The sequence below is a fragment of the Carya illinoinensis genome, chromosome 5 (genome assembly GCF_018687715.1).
Source record: "Carya illinoinensis cultivar Pawnee chromosome 5, C.illinoinensisPawnee_v1, whole genome shotgun sequence".
NCBI classification, from domain to species: domain Eukaryota; kingdom Viridiplantae; phylum Streptophyta; class Magnoliopsida; order Fagales; family Juglandaceae; genus Carya; species Carya illinoinensis.
This window is the reverse complement of record NC_056756.1, coordinates 21,192,520-21,217,477: the sequence shown is the minus strand read 5'-3', so window position 1 is coordinate 21,217,477 and position 24,958 is coordinate 21,192,520. Positions and strand designations below refer to the sequence as shown.

Here is a 24,958-nt window from a genome sequence, read left to right as displayed (position 1 = left end):
ACAGAAATAATAGATCTTGGAAATCTTTTCGATTTATATTTCTTAATTTGCTGGAAGAACGAGGAAGATTATTCCTTTCGTAGAAAGACGAAGAGGGGACGGGAGAAGATTGGGGAGGTCTGTGAGTTTTTGATCAGGTATAGGCAGGCGCAAGATATGTAAATTAAAGGACTTACGGGAAGGGCTGTTATTTGAGTTTGGACAGCCCGACCTGCTGGAAGGTTTTCTTTTTGTGTTGTGATTAATCACAAATAGTCAATATCCACAATAAGATGAACTTTTTCTTGAAAAAAATAATAATATAAGAATTAAGAACTGAAAAAGCCAAAAGAGATAAATAATGAAAAATCAATAACTATTATAAAATAAAAAGATCTTCTCGGAAGCTTTTTCGTCGTCAAATTTTTTTTTTTTTCCTTTTAAATCTAAATATGTAATAATTGAATGGGTTTATTGTAGTGATAAAGGCAAAAAAATAAAATGTCTTTTAGACTTCAGTGTGTAAGAGATTGACATATGTTATGTCAATAAATAAAAGAAAATGATGAGGTATATATATGTAGTTCAATAGAATACAAAGAAGATGCTTTAAAAATCATATAAATAAAAGATTATTAGATTATGAAAATTAGAGGCAGATTAATCAGGCTTCTGCGTTTTAATAATTTTGCAATGAATTAGATCAAGGTTTAGTTGAAGACTGCTAGCTAGCTAGGCTCGTCGTCCTGCGCTTAGATATATATGTCCCATATATAGCTCGACCTATTGCCCAGAATTAGTTCGAGTCTGTCGAAAAGTGCTTGGAAAATGACATTTAGTGGAAGATGTTATTGTATTCCCATCTACAAAATTAAAGCTGAACCTTAAAAAAAATAATAATAATAAAGAAATAAATAGAGAAGAAGAAGAAGAAGTATATTTTACTTGTGTGATTAGTCAAAATAATTATTTTATATTAAAAAAATAATACAATCAATCATATTAATAAAATACATAAAAAAATATATAAAAATAATAATTTTATTAAAAAAATAGATTTATACACGTATTTCATCGTGATTGTACAATTTTGTAGAAACTTTTTAGAAGCATCTAGTAAAAGACAGCAGAACATTCTTGTTGTTATTGTGGCCTGCATGGCCCAGAGTGTCTATTCAATGTACTGCATGGCTCTAGTCCCCTTTGAACTGGCGCACAGAGTTCACAAATGTTGTTCATGGCCTACATTAATACGTAGTGATAATTATTCTTACATAAAAAAGGATGGCCACCCTATTATATATTTGAAGAGTGGTGAGTATTGGTTTTTGCTGGGGGCAGGGCAGCTCGGGATTGTAATGTTTTGTACAATTCAACAAGAACAAGATTATTTGAGATCGAAGCTAGCCCACGTGTAGTTAGAAAATTGAATTAGGACAAGAATTGATGATGTTGATCACTGTGATGGAGGAAAGGATAATGACAAAAGCTACTTGAGCTGACATGTGTCAAGATATGAGCAATTAGAATCAGTGAAAAGATATCCTCCAAGTGGAAACAAATGATTTCTAAAAATCTTACTTTGTAATCAACATTATTCTTCGGATTTACAATCCATATTCTGTCATAAAAAATTCTATGTAGCATTAGTCTATTTAGAAAGAAAAACTACATCATTGGTGTCTTGATTTCGGGTAAAATCACCCTTCCAGCCTTGTTTCATCTATGTCCATGCGCTGCCACAAGTATTTAGGGATGGTCATTCGTGTTGGTTGGCGGTGTTGACATCATGTAAAGTCATGAATAATAGGATCAACTCAAATCTAACCTATTTAATTAAACTAATCTAATTTTAAAAACCTAATACAACTCATATAAATAACGGATAACAAGACACAATTCACGTAACTCACTTAATAATTAATTTTTATTGAGTTAATCTGAACATGACCCACATAAATAATAGATAATATAACACAACCTAGGGCTGTACAGGAACCGACCAAACCGGCCGTGAACAGATCAGACCGACAGTCGGAGTATGGAACCGGCAAAAAATCGGTCGGCGGGCGAGAGAAATTGAAGAGAAACTGACATCGGCGGTTCGGCGCCGGTTTGGCCTCTTGGGAAACCGCTGAACAGACCGATCTGGTCTGTTTACTTTTTTTTTTTTTTTCAAATATATGAATATAAAACGGCGTCGTTTCACTTAAATAAGTGAAACGGCGTCGTTTAGAGCATGTATGTTTTAAAAAAATATATAATAGAACGGCGCCATTTGGCTTTTATAATGAACTCATTTTGAAACGGTGCCGTTTCAAAATGAGTTCATACCCCCCCAACCTCTCTTCTTCTTCCCCGCACCTGTTCTTCCTCTCTGCAACTCGTTCATTATCCATGGCAGACAACGGCACCGGTGTTCGTTCTTCTTCCTCAACTCCTCCTCCTTCACAGAAGACGCCGACGGTAGACCGACGCTAATCGAGACCGATATGATCGGTTTTCTCTCCCCAAACCCTCGATTTCGGCCGATTTAATGGGGACATTGAAAAAGTCGGTGGTGTCTCGATTCGGTGCCGAAACCGACGCCGAACCCATCGGTGTACAGCCCTAACACAACCCGTATAGGCTATATAGCTAGTTTAATAATTAGTTCTTATTGAGTTAGCATGAGCAAAATCTGATTCAACCTTTTAACTCATTTTATATAAATGAATTAAGATAATCCATATATATATATATATATATATTTCTTCTGACTCAACTAACATATTTAATTTCGTAGATAATATAAGGATGACTACTATAAATAATTTACAATTAGAACTAGATTTATGATAATATATTTTAATATCAAATCAATGATAGATAAGAAAATTAACATTTCCTAATAAAAAAAGTTACATGCACGTTAACATAAAAGATAGTTAATAGTTTGATATACTAGTGTTCAAGTACTAATATTAATATTAAATCCCAATAATAACAACGATATAAAAAATTAAATATTTATAGAATTTAAAAATAAAATTTATTTGGACTATACGTATAGATTCCTGATTTTGTGGGTTCAACCATAATTAATCTATTTTTTTATTGTGTTATATCGAGTCAACCCATTTGACCAAACAAAAACCTACTTATTTTATTTCGTATATTCATATTAAAATCGTGGGCAGGGACGAAGCTAGAATTATAATTTTGGAGGGCCCAAATATTTTAGATTTGAATAAATAGTTCAATTGGAAATTTTTAGGAGTGCCACTAACAAAATGATAATAAATAAATAAAAGTTATTAAAGAAAAAGAAATTAAAAAAAAATCAAGACCTAAAGAAGAAAGGAATTTAACAAAAACTATAACAGTAAAAAAGTTTATCTAATGTTTTAATTTCAAAGTGTACGTATACATAAAGTTTAAGTAAACATAAAAATTAAAATTAAGATTTAAAATCTTCACAAAAGTTTTAGAGAAAATTAATGACTACAAATAAAAATACTTTTTTTTTTTAATCTTCTCCTATGTTTTATGTGTTTAAAAGAACTATTATTTTTCTAATAAATCTATCTAAGAATTGAAATTTTCTCAATCAAAATATTATATGAAGTAAAAATAAATTGGAAATAATATTTCTAAAATGTTAAATTTTAGTAAAAATGGTCAAGAATTTTCTTAAAATGTTAAATTTTGTAGAGCCTTGAGGGGCCACCCTCGGCCGCCTGCCCCCTCTTTGGCCTCGTCTTTGATCACGGATTATATCACATATTGACATCCCTGTCACAAATACACATGAATTTATGTATTGTGCCCATAGTTGCGCTTTGTTTAGTCTACTATCCAAATCGAACATCTCATCTTACATTTAAAAATAACTGGGACTTCTAGTCTTCTATTTTTCCAGAATTTAGCATTTAATCATCCAGAAACAACAATGCTACCTAACAACTAGCGTACATCACTACACTTTTTGTCATCCCTCCACAAAATTATTATAATATTACATCATTCATTGTCACTCCTCCAAACAATCCATTTCGAAGAGGAGAATGGTACTTGATAAATTATTTGACAATCCAATTAAAGTGAATAAAAATTATTTTTTTCCAAGTTATTTTTATAATTTATACATTTTATTAAATAAAAGTTACATTTTCTAACTTGACTTCAATTCCTACTAAGAAATTTCGGAAATTAAATTGAGTTTTCAAATGGTATGCTTACCAGCAAAATCGTTCTAAACTAGTTGCCACAACCTTGTCAATGAGGCCACTCTCCTAGACTTTGGGCCCAAAAATTACTGGACCAACATGTTAGGTTTATTTCTAGCGATTTCCCCACTTCTGTGTAGAAATTTTCTTGTAATTGGGTGAAATTGTTGAGATCCACATCGCTTTTAATCTTTTCTTTTTTCTATGTCCAGTGATGTTACAACCATGATTTAAAAAAATATATATATTTAATATTAGATAAGTATCATTCTCAGAGGACTTTTTTTAAAGATAAATCTACCATACCGTCTCAAGTATAAAATTTTATTTGACCGCTTCTTAAATTAATTTTTTTATTTAATAATTAAGTAAGTAATTTTTAACATATAAATAAATTTTTTATTTTTTTATAAATATTTAAATATATTAAAAAAATATAAAAACAAAAAAATAAAACAGTATATTTGTGCTAGGCGGCACGCTAGGCAGCAGCCTAGCACAAGTCTTTTTTTAATGGATTCTTTTCTTTCGAGACTTTCTAATGATGCCCTTATGTTTATCCTTTCAGAAGTTGGTGGAAACCGATGTATAGATATTTAGGGTAGACGTGAAGTACTGCTGAATTTGTTAGCTAGTCGGCAGATAATGTTGATCATCATGTACCTGTTCCTTATATTTTTGTAATATGTTATTAGAATTAGGATTTTAATATGATAGGCCTCGCCGCCTCGGTGATCTTTATAAACAAAGGAATAATATCTACTACTAGTACCACTGCTTTTTTTCTCTCTTTTCTTTCCGTTTTTAATGCACGCATGTGATGATCAAGTTGGTTTGTCCCGACATATTTGTTTTAAATGCAAAAATCTTGCCATCTATATCCATTCCAGCTCCCTTGCATGATCATAAAATCTTCTATATATCTGACATATCACAATATTATTTAAATTTTAATAGATTTATTTTTATAATAAACATGACAGACACTCTAAATATGAAACTAACTATAATACATGCATGTTTAATTTCCATTTGCACAAACTGTAATAATATGTACTCCATCCGCACAAATTCGCAAATAATGTATTGCAATTAATGTAAAAGCTTGACCAAGACTCGTGATTTGCGAAGTGCTTGAAATAACCTTTACGTTTCCTTGATTTATGGGTTCTTCGCCCTAACGGCCTTTACAAAAGTTGTGTATGCGAGAGATCAGAAGAAGAAGAAGAAGCAACGTCAGAGGTTAAGGGGCCGGGGAGGGGTCCACATGTTACTTTATGATGCCGGTGGAGCCCGATAAATCCACTCAAAGGGATATTGTAGAGAATAATTAATCAGAAGTAGTGTGACCTAAAAACTCAAAAGAGAAAGAGAAGAGCAGTACTATCAACATCTTAAAGCTAGCTCCTTTCTAAAAAAAAAAAACATGTTAAAGCTAGCTCTCTAGCTAGCTAGTCTCAGTTACAATTAATTGAGTAGCAAAAGGAAAGCTGAGGATATTAAGGGTGATTTGCACTCTAACTCTAAATTATCTTATTTTATTTTATATAGTTGTTAAATTTTTTATATAAAATATAATAAATAATTAAAATTTTTTAAATCTAAAAATAAAATTAATATTAAAAAATTTTATTAAAAATTTTTATTTAATTTTTAATAAAATATTTTATCTCATATAATCTGAACTATATAACCAAACGATGCCTAAACTTCATCCATCAGGCCGGCATGTACGTACAGTTCCATACATATTGATGCTACAAAAATTTTATGTGCAGTCATTTTATGTATTCTTTTACGTACTCTACTGATGTGATTGGTAAAGTATTAAAAAAATTATTACAACTAATCACATCAGTAAAATATATAAAGAGTATACAAAAATGAATGTACGTACCATTACTTCTTATGCTAATTCCATGAATATATACGTATTACATTTGCTATATATATATATATATGTATGTATGTATGTATACAATTATCTTTTACTATATATATATATACACGTACTACATCTGCTATATATATATATGTATGTATACATATAATCTGACAAAATTATATGTTACATCACATAATAATCGTAATGGAGAGTAGAATCATCCTGACACTTGTAAAAATTATATTAATATTATTATCTGTTTTAATTAAACGTATTTATTTATTTGTGGTAATATTAATTATTATGTGTAAGAAAAAATAATTACCCTGCATGCTGAATCTGTATTTGATAAAAATTCTACAATAAGTGATGTTGAAATTTTTACAAAGGTTTTGGGTCCTCATTCAAGCTATTTGAAGGGTTTGAGTCATTACGTCAAGCCTTCTAACAATTGTCCTCATCGTCTAGTAATGCCTCCAACACTTCTAAGCATTAGAGAAAGCGAGGTTAGATATCGAAGAATTGAAGATAAAACAACATGAGTTATAGGCTTAAGTGACCCAACGAGTTGACTTGGAGATGTAAATGAAATAACAAGAAGAGCAACAAGCGGAGTTCAGAAAAGAAATGCAACTTCAACTACAGATGCTTATACAACAATTTAAGCCTTCAAGCAACTAATTTAATTTATAAATTAGATTTTCAAGTGTCTTTGGTATTATGAAAACAATTGTTTTATTTAGTTGATTTGCACTTATGAGACTATTTTTATGTTTGTTGAACATGTACTAATGCATTTTCATATGTTATTTATGTGTATTTTGTTTTCAATTAATGGGTTAAAAAAAGTATTATATTGTTTGAACATTTAAAAAAAAAAACCATTTGAACAATGAATAAGTGCCAACAATTCGAACGGTTTAATAAGACATTCGAATGTAATACATAAACAACATTCAAACAACCATCAGGCAAATTGAATATTACATAACCGTTTGAATAATACACTAAATGTTCAAATGTAAATATCTTTAGTTTGATTATTCAACATAAATGGTAACGTTCAAACTGACAGTTGTTTGAAACAAATTTATTCAATCGAACAAATAATCAAATCTGTTTGAACCATTTTAGATGTTTGAATAGATAAATTTTACCTTTCGACCATATTTCTAGAAGGAAAATAAATCATCCCAAAATAACTTTCCATTTGAACGCTATCAAACAATTTTCTCCAATTTTGTCCTAGAAAACATTCTTGGACAGTGATATTGGGACAAGTTTGCGATGCTTTTTTTCCATCCCAAAAACTACTTTGGTTTGGGATGAAACTGTAGTTTTTTAGGACGAAAATTTTTGTCCCGAAAGATTCTTTTTGTTGTAGTGCATATATATGCATTGTTATGAGCTAGAGACGTATGGGTACTACATTTATATATGGACAATGTTAAAGTGGCTATCAAATATGCACACTAGTATAAATGAGTTTTTTTTTTATTTTTAATTTATTTTTCTTTAAGTATTTTTTAAACATCCTTAACCATTAAAAAAATAAAAAATAAAATATAAATTTACTAATAATTACTTCATTTACCATTCAGAAAAAATAAAAAAAATAAAAAATATTTATAAGTGGACATATTTGGTAGTCATACTATTATTTTCCTTTATATATATATAGCTGCCTTTCTATATATGATCCAATCGATGGTAAAGATTAAACCATCTGTAGTTAATGACAATTAGACTATGTTTGAATGTCAAAATCAGTACCTCAACCCATTCTGATTCCTTAACTTTAGTTAAGGTTCAAAAATCTCTATTCCTTAAATTTGCATGGAATTTGTTGACAAAAAATTCTCTCTAGTCGAGTTTTTTTGGGGCAAAGTATATTAAGCATGGGCATATTGTGCTCAGTGGTGTGTGTAGTTCGAGCTTCTTGTTCTGGAAAAAGATAATGGAACTGATGTCATTTTTGTGGGATAATACTAAATGGAAGGTGGGGGAAGGAAAGGTTTCCTTATGGAATGATAATTTCTTGGGACATGGGCCATTATTCCAAGATTCTAGTGAGGTAGTGGGACCCGATCTTCTGGTTCAAGACTTAGTTGTGAACAATAGTTGGGATGTGCAGCGTCTTCAAGAGTTGCTAGGAAGTTAGAAGGCTATAGAGTTTGTGGACTCGATTGGTGCATTGAAAAATAAAAAAGATACGTTTTTATGGTTACATGAGAAGAGTGGTTGTTTCTCTACTAAGTCGGCGTGGGAGGTAATTAGAGTTAAGATGCCAAAATTTGAATGGAAAAAATGGGTGTGGCATAATTTCTTGCTGAAAAAGATATCTTTGTGTATGTGGAAGAACAGATTCGGCGCCTTGGGATTTCTTTAGCTTCTTGTTGTAATTGTTGTTTGAGTAGGTAGGTAGAGACTTTGGAGTATGTTTTTTGTAAGGGTGAGTTTGCAATGGCTGTTTGGAAGTTGGCGTCGGCAAAGTTGGGAATTCCATTTATTCCGTAGCAGTGTTGGAGGGAAAGGGTTCAGGCTTGGTTTAACTATGCACTAAGCAATCTCAAGTGGGTATGTTGTTGGGCTTATTTCCTAGCGTGGTGGTGTTGTGTCTGTAGAATAGAAGGTGCACAGCAAGAATAGAAGGGAGGGCTGAGTCATTATGGGAAGTGTGGAGTTCTATAAAATACTGGGCGTAAATCTTGGCATCTTGGTTAGTCAAAGTGCAGAGGCTGTCGATCATGGATGCATTTTGAGGAGCTTAAATGTGCCGATAGTGGAGAAGTCTAAAGTGCAAGTGAAGGTGTTGCGATGGGTTAAACCGAAAATGGGTGGCATGAAATTAAATCTTGATGGGAGTAGTCTTGGGAATCCTGGTCCTACTAGGGGGGGGGGGGGGGGGGGGCTGCTTTGAGATTATGGAGGTAATTTGGTTTTTGGCTTTTCAAAATTCTTTGGTTTTTGTTCTAAATAATGAGACTGAGCTTCAGGTGGTTATTGAAGGAATAAAAATTTGTTGTCAGAGGGGGTTAATGTGCATAGACATAGAGTGTGATTCTTTGTTGGTTGTTTCTTGGATACGATCTTAGAATTGTACAGTGTGGTATCTTTGAAATTATTGGGATGAGTTATTGATGCTTTTGGCATATTTTGATTTCTCTATTTCTCATGTATTTAGAAAATGGAATCAAGTAGCGGATGCATTAGCAAAATGTGGTGCGTTGGGAGAGAATAACATGTTCATTGATTGTTTAGACTTTCCTTGGTTGATTAGAGGGTTGTATAGATTTGATAAAATGGGTACGGTACATGTTAGATGTAGTTGATAAGTGTTTAGTTTTTCTGTTTGGAGAAGTTCTTTTTATTGGGTTATTTATTGAGTTGGTTCATTTTTTGTAACCACGGTTTTCCTCCGCCACAAGTGAGGATTTTTTAATAAAATGTCGAAGGTGCCACTCTCCTTTTGGCAAAAAAAAAAAAAAAAAAACCCATTTCTAATCAAGCATTGATGAAATTCACTATTTTTTAACTTCTCATAAAAAAATTTAACCCATCTCAACATAATTCATACATTCAAATACATATCTCAATCTTTATATTCAAACACATTTCAATGGAACCTATAAAATAATAATATTCACAGATCAACTCATATAATTTAAAATCACATCAGCATTCAAATGCAGTCTTAGAATTGTCAACCCCCATTAATTGAAAGATATGAACCTAAATCTCATGTCTAGTAAATACTTACATGAAAGTTGTCCAAAATAATTTTCTAATACAATTCAACAATATGCTTTCTGTCGCTTAAAGAATGAACTATTAAAATGAGAGGACAAACTCGTGGAGCATATATAGATACACACTAGCATTTTCCTTATATAAAATTGAATACGTTAATTAGTACGTACTTCATATTAATGTCGTTCATATATACATATAATACATATATATACACATAATATATATATATATATATACATAATAGAAAGATCCGCTTCTAATTAAACATGATCTTCAACTTTTTGCAGAAGCTTGATCCCTGAATTTCGGTAGTATCCCACAATCTTACTTCCGAAACAGGGCCCCACGTCATACCATACCCGACCAATTTTAGTACTTTATCTATCTATATATATATAACTCCTTTCTAGTTTTTCACACTCGAGCTGGAAAATGACTCTCCCACTTGGTCCCTTTACACAATTTCTGTGTGTGCTGTAATTAGTATATGATATACAAAAAGATACGTAAAAGAGACTCAATCACAAATAAACTATGTCCTCACTTCATCGAATATCCGCCGTTCATCTTGATGATAAGGCTCTAGATGGATCGGGGTTTGAACAATAAACCATGATCATTCATTTTTTTCCTTGTTTTTTTATTACACCAACAACTATGTACCTCAATAAAATACTAAAAGTACTAACGAAGCACAAACGGACAGTACTATGCATTTGAATTTCATTTGGCTTTCATTTGGGATGCGTTCATGATTAGTACTGTCTAATGTCTATATAAGGGGGGCCAAGGCGGCCACTCAAGTACTCAGAAACAAAAGTTAAGTGGGGTAATTGGCATCCATAAACGGTTGCTAATTTACTTTCCCTACACTCCTTATCAATACCAATCTTTGGTATCCATCCTCTGAATTAACTACAAAGTTCCAATCTGCCCCCCTCCATTAGCGTTCATCACCATCAAATTACTCATTAATGGCCCCCCAAGACGTGTTCACTGGCGCTGTCAAGGCCGTCTCTACGCTGACCACCGGCTACTCCAAGAGGGCGTACGTAACTTTCTTGGCCGGAAATGGCGACTACGTCAAGGGAGTCGTCGGTTTGGCCAAGGGTCTGCGAAAGGTCCGAAGTGCGTACCCTTTGGTGGTTGCGATATTGCCTGACGTGCCTGAGGAGCATCGTGAGATCTTGAGGTCTCAGGGCTGCATCGTCCATGAAATCGAACCTATTTATCCACCTGATCAAGACCAAATTCAGTTTGCTATGGCTTACTATGTCATCAACTACTCCAAGCTTCGTATTTGGAACGTAAGTAACATAAGATTATTATAGCTTTTAACACGATATACACACACACACACACATAGTTGATTATATCTGATGATGATCGTGCATCTTCCATCATGAAAATATGAGTTTATGCGTGTAAATAACAGATGTTTGAATGTTTATGTTTTTGCATGCTTGCTTTAGTTTGTGGAGTACAGCAAGATGATGTATTTGGATGCGGATATTCAAGTGTTCGACAACATAGACCATCTGTTTGACAAACCCGACGGGTACTTCTACGCGGTGATGGACTGCTTTTGCGAGAAGACATGGAGCCACTCTCCCCAATACAAGATTGGGTACTGCCAGCAGTGCCCAGATAAGGTTATGTGGCCTGCCGAGATGGGTTCTCCTCCTCACTTGTACTTCAACGCTGGCATGTTCGTATTCGAGCCTAGCCGTTTAACTTGTGAAAACCTTCTTGAGGTCCTCCAGATCACTCCTCCTACTCCTTTTGCAGAACAAGTGAGTTATTACTTTGTTGCAATAGTTTTTTTACCCCTTGGGAAATTACTCTTCTTACTCGAGACAATTAAATATTGTTTTTCATTTTGTATATTTTCAATAATATTATATTAGGTTTTGTTGGAATCTGTCCTATTTCAGCTGTCTATAAGGACTGGACATAATTCAATTAGATATTTGGTATTAGTATCTCTCTGTCATCGTTAATATAATAGTATTAACCGACACAATCAGTTTGGGAAAAGAATTAAGGAAACCCCATGAAAAAGTAAAATTAATTAGCACAAAGTAGTGAGGTGGTATTAATTAATTGTACTGCTACAAACATTTGTTGAAAAACTTCATTGAAATTTTCTTGTATGCATGATGTGCGTGATAGGATTTCCTGAACATGTACTTCCAAAAAGTGTACAAGCCCATTCCTCTGGTATACAACCTTGTTCTTGCTATGCTATGGCGCCATCCAGACAACGTGGAGCTCGACAAAGTCAAGGTGGTGCACTATTGTGCTGCTGTAAGTACTCTTTCCCTTCACTGAAAAATTAAGTTACAAATACAATTACTCACTAATATGTATACGAATCTAATGTAATTAGTTAAAAAGTAAATTTTATTAAAATTAATACTAATTTAAATTTTTAATATAAAAAATTAATATTAATATGGAGATTAATAGATGACTTTTTTTGTATGTAACAAACTTCTTTATTTAATCTCCCTGACCTTCTCCTCTAATTTTTTTTTCTTCTTCAAGGGATCAAAACCATGGAGGTACACTGGCAAGGAAGTTAACATGGACAGAGAGGACATCAAGACATTGGTGGCAAAATGGTGGGATATTTACGACGACGAGTCACTCGACTTCAAGAATGAAAACCCAGTTCCCGAGGAAGATACATTCTCAAGGTCATCAATCATGGCTTCCATGCCTGAGCCAACCATATCCTATATTCCTGCTCCATCTGCTGCCTGAAGCTACTAGAGTATTAATTAGAAAAGGCTATAAATGCAGTTGTTGGAATTAATTAAGTTAAATTGGTGCATGTACTAATCCCCATCTTTTCTTTTCCTCCTTTCTTCCCCAATTTTATACTTTTTTTTTTCTTTTTCTAGGCTACTTTGCCTTTTCTTTGTTTTGAGAGTTTCAAAGAAAATACATATATATAAAAGTTTCATAATATGTATGCTAATTAATATGTATCTTTTACAGAAGAATGTGTAACTTTTGTACTGAATATAATATATGCTGAGAACTTAGTTTTATATATATATTGAGGTCGGGATTGATTACACAAAATTAAAAAATTTATCTCATCTTATTTTAATTCATTATTATAAATTTTTTAATTCTTCATATAAAATATAATAAATAACTTTATTTTTTTAAATCTTAATATAAAATTAAAATTATAAAATTATATTATAATAATATTTTATTTATTATTATTTAAAATATCTGATCTCCTATCATCTTATAACTAAACCGACCTGAGTTCCATATATGAGAAATACTACATATCATCATATATCATACATTTTACATATTAAAATATTATTTTTTATTTTATTCTTATTAAATTAATTAAATTATTTTATTTATTATTTACACACTACATATTTATTATAAAAAAAATAAAAAAAAATTAAAATAAATATAATGTGTAAAATATGAGAATGACAAATAGATTTTTCTTTCCGTTTCCCGGTGGTCAGATTTCAATCGAAGACTTTTTTGTGGGCAGAGAGATTGGCACTAAAATCTATGACTTGATGCCAAAAATCATTTATCAAATTAGTATAAATATTCACGCCGCCGTCAAGAGCCGGAAGAGACAAATGCGTTAGCTGCCAAGGATATGTATTGGGCGAGAACAGAGAAATGGCGTAACATACACGCGGCAACTTTGTGTTGGCTCTGGACCTTTAAGTCAAAACCACAAGCCAATCGTCGACTTTTTTGGAAGTTTGCTGGATGATAGACTCCCAAAATGGCCAGTACTCCACTCATTTGACGAAACCCTCGCGCTTGTCATCATTATATATATGATAATATCTTTGGAAATACAGCGTGGGGGTGAAAAGGGCCACGAGATGGGAGGATACGTACAGGAGAGGAATGAATAGAACTCGATGCTTGACATTACAATTTCAGCAACTTTAATTAGAATATTTGTGCCCAAAAGGAGGAAAATTAACTGTATACTTGGAACTACTCTTTTGTTTGCAATTAAAATCCTTAATTAAAAAAAAATTACAATGTATATCAAGTTCTAACGTACACATTAAGTTAAAAAATGTCGCATAAACTAATTTAAACGGCCAGATATTCAAGAAAGGTGCACAATAACATTTTTTAATATGCACACATTAAAATCTAATATTAGTTTAAGCTATACACTACTTCTCCACTTTTTATAATTTCGATTGATCCCCATTTCAAACTAAAAACTGACAATTAGGTGGATGTATTTTTTTTTAAGAGAGACTTGAATATATTATAATGAGTAATAATAGATATAGTCATAAAGTGTGTAAATCCTACCTACTATTTTTGAAAAAACATAAGATCTACTATTACAAATATAATTTTTTTAAGTAGATTCCAGATTTACCAACTATTTTAAAAAGAAATATGCAAAATTTATACACTCTAAAATTACAAATATCATTTCTCTATTATAATTTGGCAGCCCATCTCATAAAATATGTTGGTGAAGGTGTAAAATCCATTGTAACATTTCAAAAGAAATTCAAGACATTTGAATTCATACAGTAAAAAAACTAGTTAATGGTATAAGGGGCCCCTTAAATTATTATAAAGAGGCAGAGTTTCTTTCTCACAAACAGTGTAGAATAATATCATTCTCACAAACTATGCAGTCTAAGCAATTCATGATCTTTGAGCTTTGAAAGGGTCAACATTTTTCCTGCTTTTATTTTGATGATGTTAACCAAGTGGCGGGAAATAATGTCGAAAATGACAGGAATGATTTACATATGATCACGTGATATGACTATGGTTCGGAATAATCAATCCTTTCGACAGCCTGAAAATCATTTTCGAGCTAAATAGACCTCAACTCCTCAACAAAACCGGTAAAATCAAACCAAACTATCAAAAAGCACTTATACAAACTCAAGGTCAAGCTGGTCACATTGTGGTGGTCTGTGAGCATGTTCAGGCACTGTGTTGGAGGACGGGTAGGGTAAAGTAGCATTCTGTAAACTATTGGTGCCCAACATAGATATAATCTTTAAGAAAAATATATTATTTTTCATCCTAAATGATCAGTTTTTCAAGACATGTTCCAAGTGATTTGTTATTAAGTATTTGACGTGAAAATTCACTTAAACTATGTCATCAGTATACTTAGATAATGACAAATCTAAGATAAAGAATAGTTGTGCTCTATTTCTAACTAAAGAAATGATAGTTGTAATCATAAGTGCGTAAACACCAAGAAATCACTTTGAAAAAAGTGAATAAATAGGAGACCCACGTGAAAAGAAAATTAATTTTTTAATAGTGTACCTCATTCTTTTTTAAAGTGACTGCACGGTACTTACCCACTTTACAACTATATCGAGCTGATCCAGTTGGCTAAAACGCATATACAAACTGGCCAGAAACACAAAGCCCACTCCTGATGTTAAGGTTTCTATTAGGCCTTGTAATTAGAAATTAGAAATTAGAAATTAGAAAACCACAAATGGAGCTTGCTTTGACCACCCTCTACAAATGGAAAGCTCAATCAACAATAACAAATACCTTCTTTTTTTTTTTTTAATTTTTTTTTATAGCAGATTATATCAGGAATATGATAAATGCATGATGCGGGATATGTTTATAAATCCAAGTGATTGAAAGCATCCTCACCTTCGTCATATTCATCTTCTTGGAAGTTGAGCTCCTGGAGGCACTCATCTTCAAAAAGAAAAGGTGCAACGTCTTCGCTTCTTTCGTGGGACTTCCTATCATTCATCTCTATTACAGAGATAATCTTTTCCTTTATACAGTCTTCAACAATTTCACCTCCCACTCCCTGACACTGCAAACCAAGAAGAGAAAAGCATTCTCCCTGGAAGCCTGAGTCGTTGGAAGACAAAATTAGGCCAGCAATTGTTTTTGCGAGATCGGGGGCATAACTGCTAATCTGTGAATGAAGAGAACTAAGTTCAACCCCTACTCACCAACATGCGTACGTCAAGTTGCTAGATCAGCACAATTATGTGAATAAGATACTTATTTGTCCATCGTAAATGCCATCTACAGACAACTCCTAAATAAGAATCCTTAATTACAAAATAAAAAATTAAAAATTAAAAAAAAAAAAAAAAAAAAAAAACCCATTTTTCTCACAACAGAGACAATCATGCAGTACATTTGGTTTATGGGAAAACTTCTTTATTAAAACCAACGAGAATGGCCAATATCGAACTATTTTTGCAAAGATTGTTCGTGTCTATTAACCCAAAAAATTCTATGCGAGTTTTCTTTTGATATATGCTAACAGTAGATATATCTGACTCTGGGGAACAACATCAAGAATTTAGGGATTTTATATAGTGCCATATCATTACCACAAACAAAACGTGCACATCGACGATGGAAAAATTGGGGAAATCATTTTCTTTCCAAGCATTAAACATTCAGCAGATTTTTTTGCTGCAGTAATAAATTGTATTGGTACTCACTGCAAATGGCAGAAAGCATTGCATTGCATACATACATGTACATTATTATATGCATATGTATGTACCGTATATACAGTATATACATACGTATGTATACACACACAATTGCATAGAACAATTTCATATTAGTTCATACAAAACACTGACAATTATTTGGCTAAAGAGTGACTGGAGTACAAATTCTAAAGATGTCAACTATTTGTGAAAAGAGAGGAATTTACCTTGAGGGCATGAGCACTTAGAAGAACTCCCGCATGCTTCTCCTTCAAATCATCCAATGCAAGTTTCACTGCTCTTTTTATGAGATTTCGATCAAGTTGAATCTTTTGCTTCGCAGATGGCATTATGGCCTTACTGAGAAGTCAAGGAAGACATACATATGGTAGCTTACATTTGACGAACACTTTTAATTTTCATTCTTTTGTTGTTTGATTTGGATTATGAGGTCCATCAAAATATACGCCTGGAAGGAAATTCTTGCAATCCAAAAAAGGACCCAAGATCCCTGTTGGCCCCCTCTGATTTGCCAATGTATACCATATAAAATTAAAATTATAATACACGTACATAACATAATAACTAAGATACACATATACATATAATTGGAACTACAATCAGAAAACATGTAAGGGTTAACAGAGAGCAGTGTTTAGCCCAGTATTGGATATTGCTTATGGTAAGAATGGAGGACGATATCTATGCGAGTATTTGGTGGCAAGCCTTCCCATTCCAAAAATGCATGGCCACCTTGATTCACAATACTTTTCAAAGTCAACCCAAAACTTCTCCAGTCAATGCTAGTCAATGCCTTCGTAGATGACTGAGAGACTGAGCAAGGTGAAAAATCTTTAAAATAAATAACCTGGAAACAAACATATTCAGATCATCCAAATTAAACAATAACTAAAAAAGAAAAAGGAACAAAACCGTTACTGAGAATAAAAGATAGTTTTCTTAGACTTTAATCAGATGACCTGCATTGGTCCTTAAATTCTTTCCCCAAACTCTTACTTTCAATACTTGACATATCAAAAGATTTCTCTCTTAAGAAAGTGATTGGCATATGGTTTTGAATAGAGTAATGTCAAATATACTATCCCATTTTCATCCAACTATGTAAATGTGGAATTTTCTGTAAAAAAAGATTGATGAGCGATGCCATGTAACGCCCCAAAGAAAGGCCAATTCTTTCCCCAAACTCTTACTTTCAATATTTGACATATCAAAAGATTTCTCTCTTAAGAAAGTGATTGGCATATGGTTTTGAATAGAGTAATGTCAAATATACTATCCCATTTTCATCCAACTATGTAAATGTGGAATTTTCTGTAACCCTTGGATCTCCTTTTTTATTTTTAAAAAAAAAAAAAAAAAGATTGATGAGCGATGCCATGTAACGCCCCAAAGAAAGACCCAAGCTACATGACCTATACTCCAAAAGGACTAGTCAATGATACAATTGGAATCCCATTGGAACAATATAAATAGCAAGAACTTTTCATTCTCAACCAATGTGGGTCCCATACACCACCTACCCTTATCACTTTATCATTCAATATGGGATATTACAATCTTCCCCCCTTACATTCCCGACATCCATGTCGGGCCCATTTTTCAAAAGTGACAACTTAAATCTCACATTTTTTATTGGGATAGGCTCTGATATTATTTGTAACACCCCAATGGAAGACTCAAGCCACATATATTCTAAAAGAACTAATCAATAATACAATTAGAGCCCCATTAGAACAATATAAAAAGCAAAAACTTCTCATTCCCAACCAATGTGGGCCCCATACCCGAGGTGTACTTGCAGAAAACTACTTGCCAAGGGCTAGTGCACCCTCAGGATTAGACGTGGCACTGTTCCCAGACACTCGGTTCCAATCAAAAAATAAATAAAACAACCAATCATTCTGGTAGGATGACATAAGTGATAGCGGGGGAAAAAAACAAGCACACTTGATAGCATAACTGAAGCCAATGTATAAGGGTTTCACCCAATTCAAAGTCGTTTTAAGTTTTCAACAAGAGACTAGTTTAATTAATTCAACAGCATGCTTTAGTAAATTTGATATTTACGAGGAAATTGTCTTTAATTGAACCATAGGCAGCATAGCCTAAAATCTCTACCTCAAATCCACACCTCAATAAACTAAGTATAGAAAAAAGATGCAAAAATAAATAAAATAAAATAAAAGAAGGGAAATTTTTCCTAACTTCCCAACCAACTTGTCCAAGACTGAGGAATGGGCTTTAATCCGATAATTTTCTAATATCGAGGTGGGACCAGAGATTGGGAAGACTGACCAAACTCCAACTTGATCAGATGATATCTCTCTAGCATCTATATATTAACTGAACTCACTACATGACAATGTAAGACCCATGCTAGTAATTCATATGCTTATGCCTGATTTTCTAAATCCTCAGTGACATTTCGAGCTTTGTACATACCCCAAACCTGGAATTTAACATTTTGGTAAATTATACATTTGTACATAAATAAAATAATAGCAGGCGACTTATTTAGGCTCTCTCGATCCAAAAAAAATCCTGAATTAAAGCTATCAGCTCTTGTTCTAGGCCTGTGTACTTGTCCTAGATTGTAGCATGCCTACATCTTCCTTCATTATATATTTAATTAGCAAGTACTGTTAAAGAACTCACCTATAACAAGTCAGGCAAAAAGAAGAAACATGTTAACAAATATAACTATCATGCAACTTTCCTTATCCAATAACAAATGAATCTATAGTCATCGGTCATTGAGATCTATAGCAACAAACATGGTAGAGGCTTTAGTGATTCTCAGCAATAAGACAAGCAAACGCAGGTGATCCAATTCCCATGGAGACTTCACATTTACCAAAATGCATTGACGGTTATTCTTCATTTGAAATGAAATGAAATAGTATAAAGCTGAAGATATTAAACAAACCTCACTTTTAGCACCACTAGTCCCAAAGCAACTACTGGTTGGCTCTGATATTTCACTTATCACAATCACGGTGTCCATCATCCATCCAGTATTCTGATGGCCTTCTGTGCAATATGCCGTCCCACTCCCAACCTTGAGATGCTCCCTAACACAAAGGGTTCATTGACAAAGAGAGCATCAAAAGGACTTTGAAGTTAATATTTACAAGATTAAGCATGCAGTATTTGCCAAAGAATATAAGCATGCAACTGGCAAAGCACAATGATTCATCCTACTAACTCCTGAATAGAAAAAGTTGGGCCCAAAATAAAAAACAGACACCCAATCATGAATTTAATATGAACTTGGAAACTTGGAAAGCAAGTGCCACACTTCTTGTATCCATGCTTCAAAACATAATCTTCAATGCCGGACTTCAAACATTCAAGATTTGAGGCTGAGAAAGGTAACGGATTGGGCTCGTTTGCTAGAAAAACATGTTCACATTGCGATCCAGGAGCATCCCCATTTTCAACTACCAGCTCATATGCAACATTCTGGACAAAATAGGACTATCATCAATCAGATAGCAACACAGTCATCATCAGTCATACAAATTTGCATTAATGCTTCTCTTAGTGAAAATCAAAGTGGTGGCTCAATACAAAAATAAAATAAAATAATTAAGCGGAGAAGGTTTGTTAGTGGCATCAACAATGTTTTGGAGGTAACCGTTGTTTCACCTCTTGAAAATAAGGGTAAGGAAATTCCTTTCAGTTTTTTTTTTTTTTTGTTTCACAAATTGAACTGAGATTAAAAAAAGTAATAACAATGTAACTTTTATTATATAAAGCATGGGTAGTAAGTAGAACTCACAGGAATCTTTAGCATGAGCATCTGCAAAAAAGAAATTGAAAACAGATTTGGGTAAAAAAGGAGAAACTGGAAGAAAATTTTAAACAACGACTTTGACAAAGTATGGAAAGTGAGTTGAGAAATGTTAATTGTGAAGCAATGTAATATCAATCATTCGAGCAGCAGAAATTGTGTTCCAGTCAACTCAAATTGCTGAGGATCCTAGCATCAGTCTAAAAATATATCAAACAAGAAACTTAAACCAACTACTAGACAAGAATATAAAGAACAAGAACCCATCATTGATAAGAAGTTGCTATAATCTTCAATTCTTCCTGTAATTTAATTACCAGCCCTTATTCAGAGACTGTATGATCTTAAGTTCTTTTGTCCCTTGCAAGGCCATGTAGGTGTTTGTTTCTGGTTCTAGACAACTATAGTGATTCATAAGCTAACAAGCAAATGACCAAGGGCTTGTTTGGGGTTGCGGTAGGAATTTTAAAAAGTTCTTAAATAACCTTAAAAGCTATTTAACGAAAAAATTAGATTGTTTGAGTGTTACATATTAAATCACTTTTAATCTCAAATAAGCTAAAAAGTACGTTTGAGAAAAAACATCATTTTGATACTTTTCCTCAAAAGTGCATTTCGGGATAACGCGGAACGTAATAAGAATTTTAAAAAGACTAACAATGGATGAAAATATATATACAACTTTAAGATAATTACAACTTTCAAACTTTCAAGGATATGGTCATAATCTTTTAAAAATTCAAATAATCGTCACTTATACCTCATAAAGCACTTTTTAATTTGTTTCCAAACAAACGTAACATGTTTGAAAGTGCTTTAAACATATGGTTACCGAACAGTAGATAACTTTTTAATAGTAGAACTTATTACTTAAGTTATAAGCTATAAGCCCTAAACCTATTAATTATGTTTCCTACCACAATCCCAAACATTCACCAAGTATGGGATAATAGCCAAAAGCAAGTTACTCAGGTTTATTTACCAGCATTAGTAACACAAAGAGAAACAAAAGAATCTGCAGAACTTGGACAACAAACCTTTTGAAAGAAGCAATTGATCTCTGCCACCAAGGCATCAGCACTTTCAAACATGGAGAGAATTACTTCAGTCCCACTGTAAAAATGGTCATCCGGTAATTACAAAAAGAAAATCCACAAATCAATGATACAAGAGTTCAGGAAGCCCACATGCCTGAATGTCACACCATTCTTTGGGTTTGAAGGTAGCCTAGTCAGCCTTCTGGCAGAAGCACTCTCTTTTAGGTTTAACTGATAGTGATATACCTCATTATCACATTTGCCTGCAATCTCCGCCAAATAAATGCTGCCAACACTGAAAGGGATAGTATGTGCGCGCACAGATATATATATATATATATATATACACGTCTATATAAACAATAATTTCTATAAAATATAGCTTCCTCAATCCCAAGAAGTAAAATATTTCAGCCACAAGATCAGTGAAGTTTAATAGACACAACGGGACATAATTAATGATATAAAATGAAACCAGGGAAATCTTGAAAATCATGAAGCCTCAAAATTGCCCATTACTGTTAGAGATAAAGAGAAAATCAAATCAAACTCAAATTAAGATCTTATTTGATAATTATCAAGATATTTGAATTTGTAGTTATCTATAGATTATCTTATCTTATCTCCATGTAATTTCCTTATAAATAGAAGCTTAAGCCTTGTTTTCATTCGTTTTATAATAAGCAAGATCTAGTCCTCAAAGTTTCTTCTCTCATTCTCTCTTACTCATCTTCGTCTCATTTTCTATTTTATTTAAATTTCTATCAGTTACTTCTGTATTGTAACCAATCTCTTTCATCGAACCGAAAGTTTGGAAAACTTTTTACACTATATAAAATCACAGCTACTCGGAGAAAAATGAAGCTTACCAGTAGTTCTTACAGATAGCACTCCATCTGCGTCAGAATGACAGACATCAATCAACCACCCGTCAAACGGTGGCGCATAAATATTTCCATTACAAATTGAAACAAATAGGTGTGGATGCAGCCAAAGTTAGCATTAGTAGAACCTTCAGAACAGTGCAATAAAGATAATATCTGTACTCTGCTTACCCCACTTTTCGTCGCCAATGCTTTTTCTTGAAAACTTAAAGCCCTGAAACTCCTCCAGGCAGCTTCCGACACCCGTATCTGAAACTGCTCATAAAGAAACCAGCAAAAACCTCCTCTTATTATGACTCAACTCTGAACCTTCTCAACTGTAATTCCTAAAAGGTAATAAAATCTGCCATTGTTGCATTCAATTCATCAAGAAAGCAAACGATTAATCACAGGCATTGCCAGCTAAAACAGGAATGGAGGCAACAGAGCCAAACGACCAAAAGATGAAAAGGAAAACAACTATCATGTTTAACAAAAAAACAAAGCAAAATAAAATTACCGGTGAGAGAGGCAGAAATTTACTTGAGATTCGAATAAGAAAAGGATCGGAAGGTGGAGAGCATTTGACAACAACTGAGAGCCTGCATAGCTCGCCGGATAAGCGGCATCTTTGAATCGCCGAAGAAACCAGCTGTAATCGATGCCATTTATAAATTAGTAAAAATAAATAAATTAGAACATCAGATCGAACAGACATTACGAGGCTCAGTAGAGAGACTAGCTGTTTGCAAAAACCGATCGATGAGGAAAATGAATGTATCTCTTGCAGATCATCGAAACTCACTTGCAGACAGATTACATTGGCGGAAGCAAACCCCATTGTAGCCGGAGGAGAAACTGTTTAAGGGGGAAGCGAACAGAAAATAGCAGTGACTCCCGCGCGCCTGTAGAGTTCGACCAATTCTTCTTTGAAAAAAACTATGGGATGGGTTCTTCGACTTTTCAAGCCACGTTATCGGTTCCATAACCGGGCCTGTGCTGGTAAAGCCGCAACCATCCGGCCCGTTTTCATATCTCGCATGCGTTTCCCAGCCCAAACGGGTTCTATTTTAGAGAAAATTGTTAATGTTTATCCACAAATCTTAAGTCATCTAAATTTACATGCTTGAGTAATACTATTTAGTATTACAACATGTTGAGTTTTTTTATCCCTCATTCTTTTATTTATCTTCTAGATAATAACTTTGTATTAAATAATTAAAAAATTATTTATTATATTTTACATATCTATTAATTATTTGATGCCACGTGAATAGACGTTTAGAGGATGATAAATAGATTTTATAAAATAATGTGTTATCAATTAAAAGTTAAAAGTAAAATATGAATTAAATCAAATATTTAATATATTGGTGATGCCGACTCTCTGGTCAAGTCTATAAAAATTATGTGGTTATTAAGACAGTGCTGGTCAATTATTCAAGTGCTTTTTGGTTTTTTAGGATTAATTTGGTAAGACTATTGTTAGAGGTCAGTCCACTTGTAATCAATCGATATTATATGCTATTCATAAATAATTACAGGAATCGAGATTGTGATCACATCCAGGCTAGCTCTTCTATTAGGCAACTTCGACAATTGCCTAATGTCACGGACTTAGAATTTCTTCACACGTCCCGTGCGGCCTTAGGAGGTTTTGTTTCCACAAAACTCCTAAGTAAGCCTTCTAAATGACTCAAGACAATAGAGAACAAATCTAGAGAGAGAAGATAGAGAGAGAAGCTCTAGAGAACTTGTTTGCTCTTATTGCTTGGTGATTTACATAAATGAGAGTCCATCTATTTATAGGGAACTTTTGGTACAAAGAATGATTAAGATTGTGACACTTGTTACCAATCCAAGGGTAAAGAATTTTCTAAATTACTACTCTAGAATTGTCTATAAAGCCCTTCTCTAAGAGGTTCTACATCATTTTAGAAGACTCTACACAATTCTACAACATTGTACAAGATTCAAGAGTAATCTACAAAGGACTAGGAGACTCTAGAAGGTTAGAAAATTCTCTAGAAAAATCTAGGTGGTGACATTCTCCCCCACCTAGCTTCGCAACGTCCTCGGCGCGGTATCTTCATGGAACCTTCAGATGTGATCTTCAAACTGCCACAATGACTCTTTTGGTTCCCAAGTTGTCTCGCTTTCGGGCAATCCCTTCCACTTGATCAAGTATTCTTGGCGTGGCTTATGACTCTTTCGCCTGATGACACGGTCTGCCAAGATCTCTTCTACTTCTTTGTCAAAAGTGGTAGTTATGCCCAATGGTGCGCGCTTAGACTCTCCTCGTGTTGGCTCCTCTTCATCACCATGGTAAGGCTTCAAACAGCTGACATGGAAGACCAGATGAAGCTTGAACTTGGAGGGTAAGTTTAGCTTGTAGGAGACCTTCCCTATTTTCTTGATGATCGAGAATGGTCCCTCATAACATTGTACAAGCCCCTTGTGTAGCTTTCTTGTGAACTTGTATTGGCTCGACAAGATCTTTACTAACACCAAGTCGCCTATACGATATTCTGCGTGCCTCCTTTTCTGATCAGCCCACTTCTTCATCTTCTTGGTTGCTTTGTCTAAGTAGGAGCGGGTCACATCCAATTGTTCGTTCCAAGACTTAGCAACTTTGAAGGCTGTTGGACAATTCCCCACATAGCTTATCTCCAATGACTGGGAGTGAGTGGTTGTTGCCCCATTACAATCTCAAATGGGCTTTTGTTTGTGGACTCACTCCTTTGTAAATTATAGGAGAATTGAGTTACATCCAACAACTTAGCCCAATCAGATTGGTTGGCACTTACAAAGTGCCTCAAGTATAACTCCAACAAGGCATTCACTCTCTCAGTTTGCCCATCTGTCTAAGGGTGAAAACTGGTAGAGAAATGTAGGGCAGATCCCATGAGCTTGAATAGTCCTGACCAGAACTTTCCT

At 33.6% G+C, this 24,958-nt stretch overlaps 2 protein-coding genes across 3 annotated transcripts; one reads left to right on the top strand and one right to left on the bottom strand.

Annotated features, from left to right (window-relative positions):
* The first annotated feature begins 10,621 nt into the window (after positions 1-10,621).
* On the top strand, positions 10,622-12,885 carry LOC122310929 (galactinol synthase 1). Its single transcript, XM_043125202.1, has 4 exons — positions 10,622-11,132; positions 11,298-11,618; positions 11,998-12,132; positions 12,373-12,885. The coding sequence occupies exons 1-4, from the start codon at positions 10,800-10,802 to the stop codon at positions 12,589-12,591; spliced, it is 1,008 nt and encodes a 335-aa protein (XP_042981136.1). The 5' UTR covers positions 10,622-10,799; the 3' UTR covers positions 12,592-12,885.
* A 1,497-nt stretch (positions 12,886-14,382) lies between these two features.
* On the bottom strand, positions 14,383-22,980 carry LOC122310928 (type 2 DNA topoisomerase 6 subunit B-like). Of its 2 annotated transcripts, none has more exons than XM_043125200.1 (13): positions 22,827-22,980; positions 22,565-22,673; positions 22,214-22,297; positions 22,028-22,054; positions 21,313-21,421; positions 21,159-21,234; positions 20,110-20,130; positions 19,627-19,790; positions 19,255-19,399; positions 16,982-17,175; positions 16,535-16,664; positions 15,496-15,772; positions 14,383-15,262 (listed from the first exon to the last, which is right to left on the bottom strand). In XM_043125200.1, the coding sequence occupies exons 1-13, from the start codon at positions 22,860-22,862 to the stop codon at positions 15,162-15,164; spliced, it is 1,473 nt and encodes a 490-aa protein (XP_042981134.1). In that variant the 5' UTR covers positions 22,863-22,980; the 3' UTR covers positions 14,383-15,161. The 2 variants fall into 2 exon arrangements, with proteins under 2 accessions (XP_042981134.1, XP_042981135.1); XM_043125201.1 differs by having other exon boundaries at positions 16,982-17,141; positions 19,260-19,399.
* Between the last annotated feature and the right edge of the window lie 1,978 nt (positions 22,981-24,958).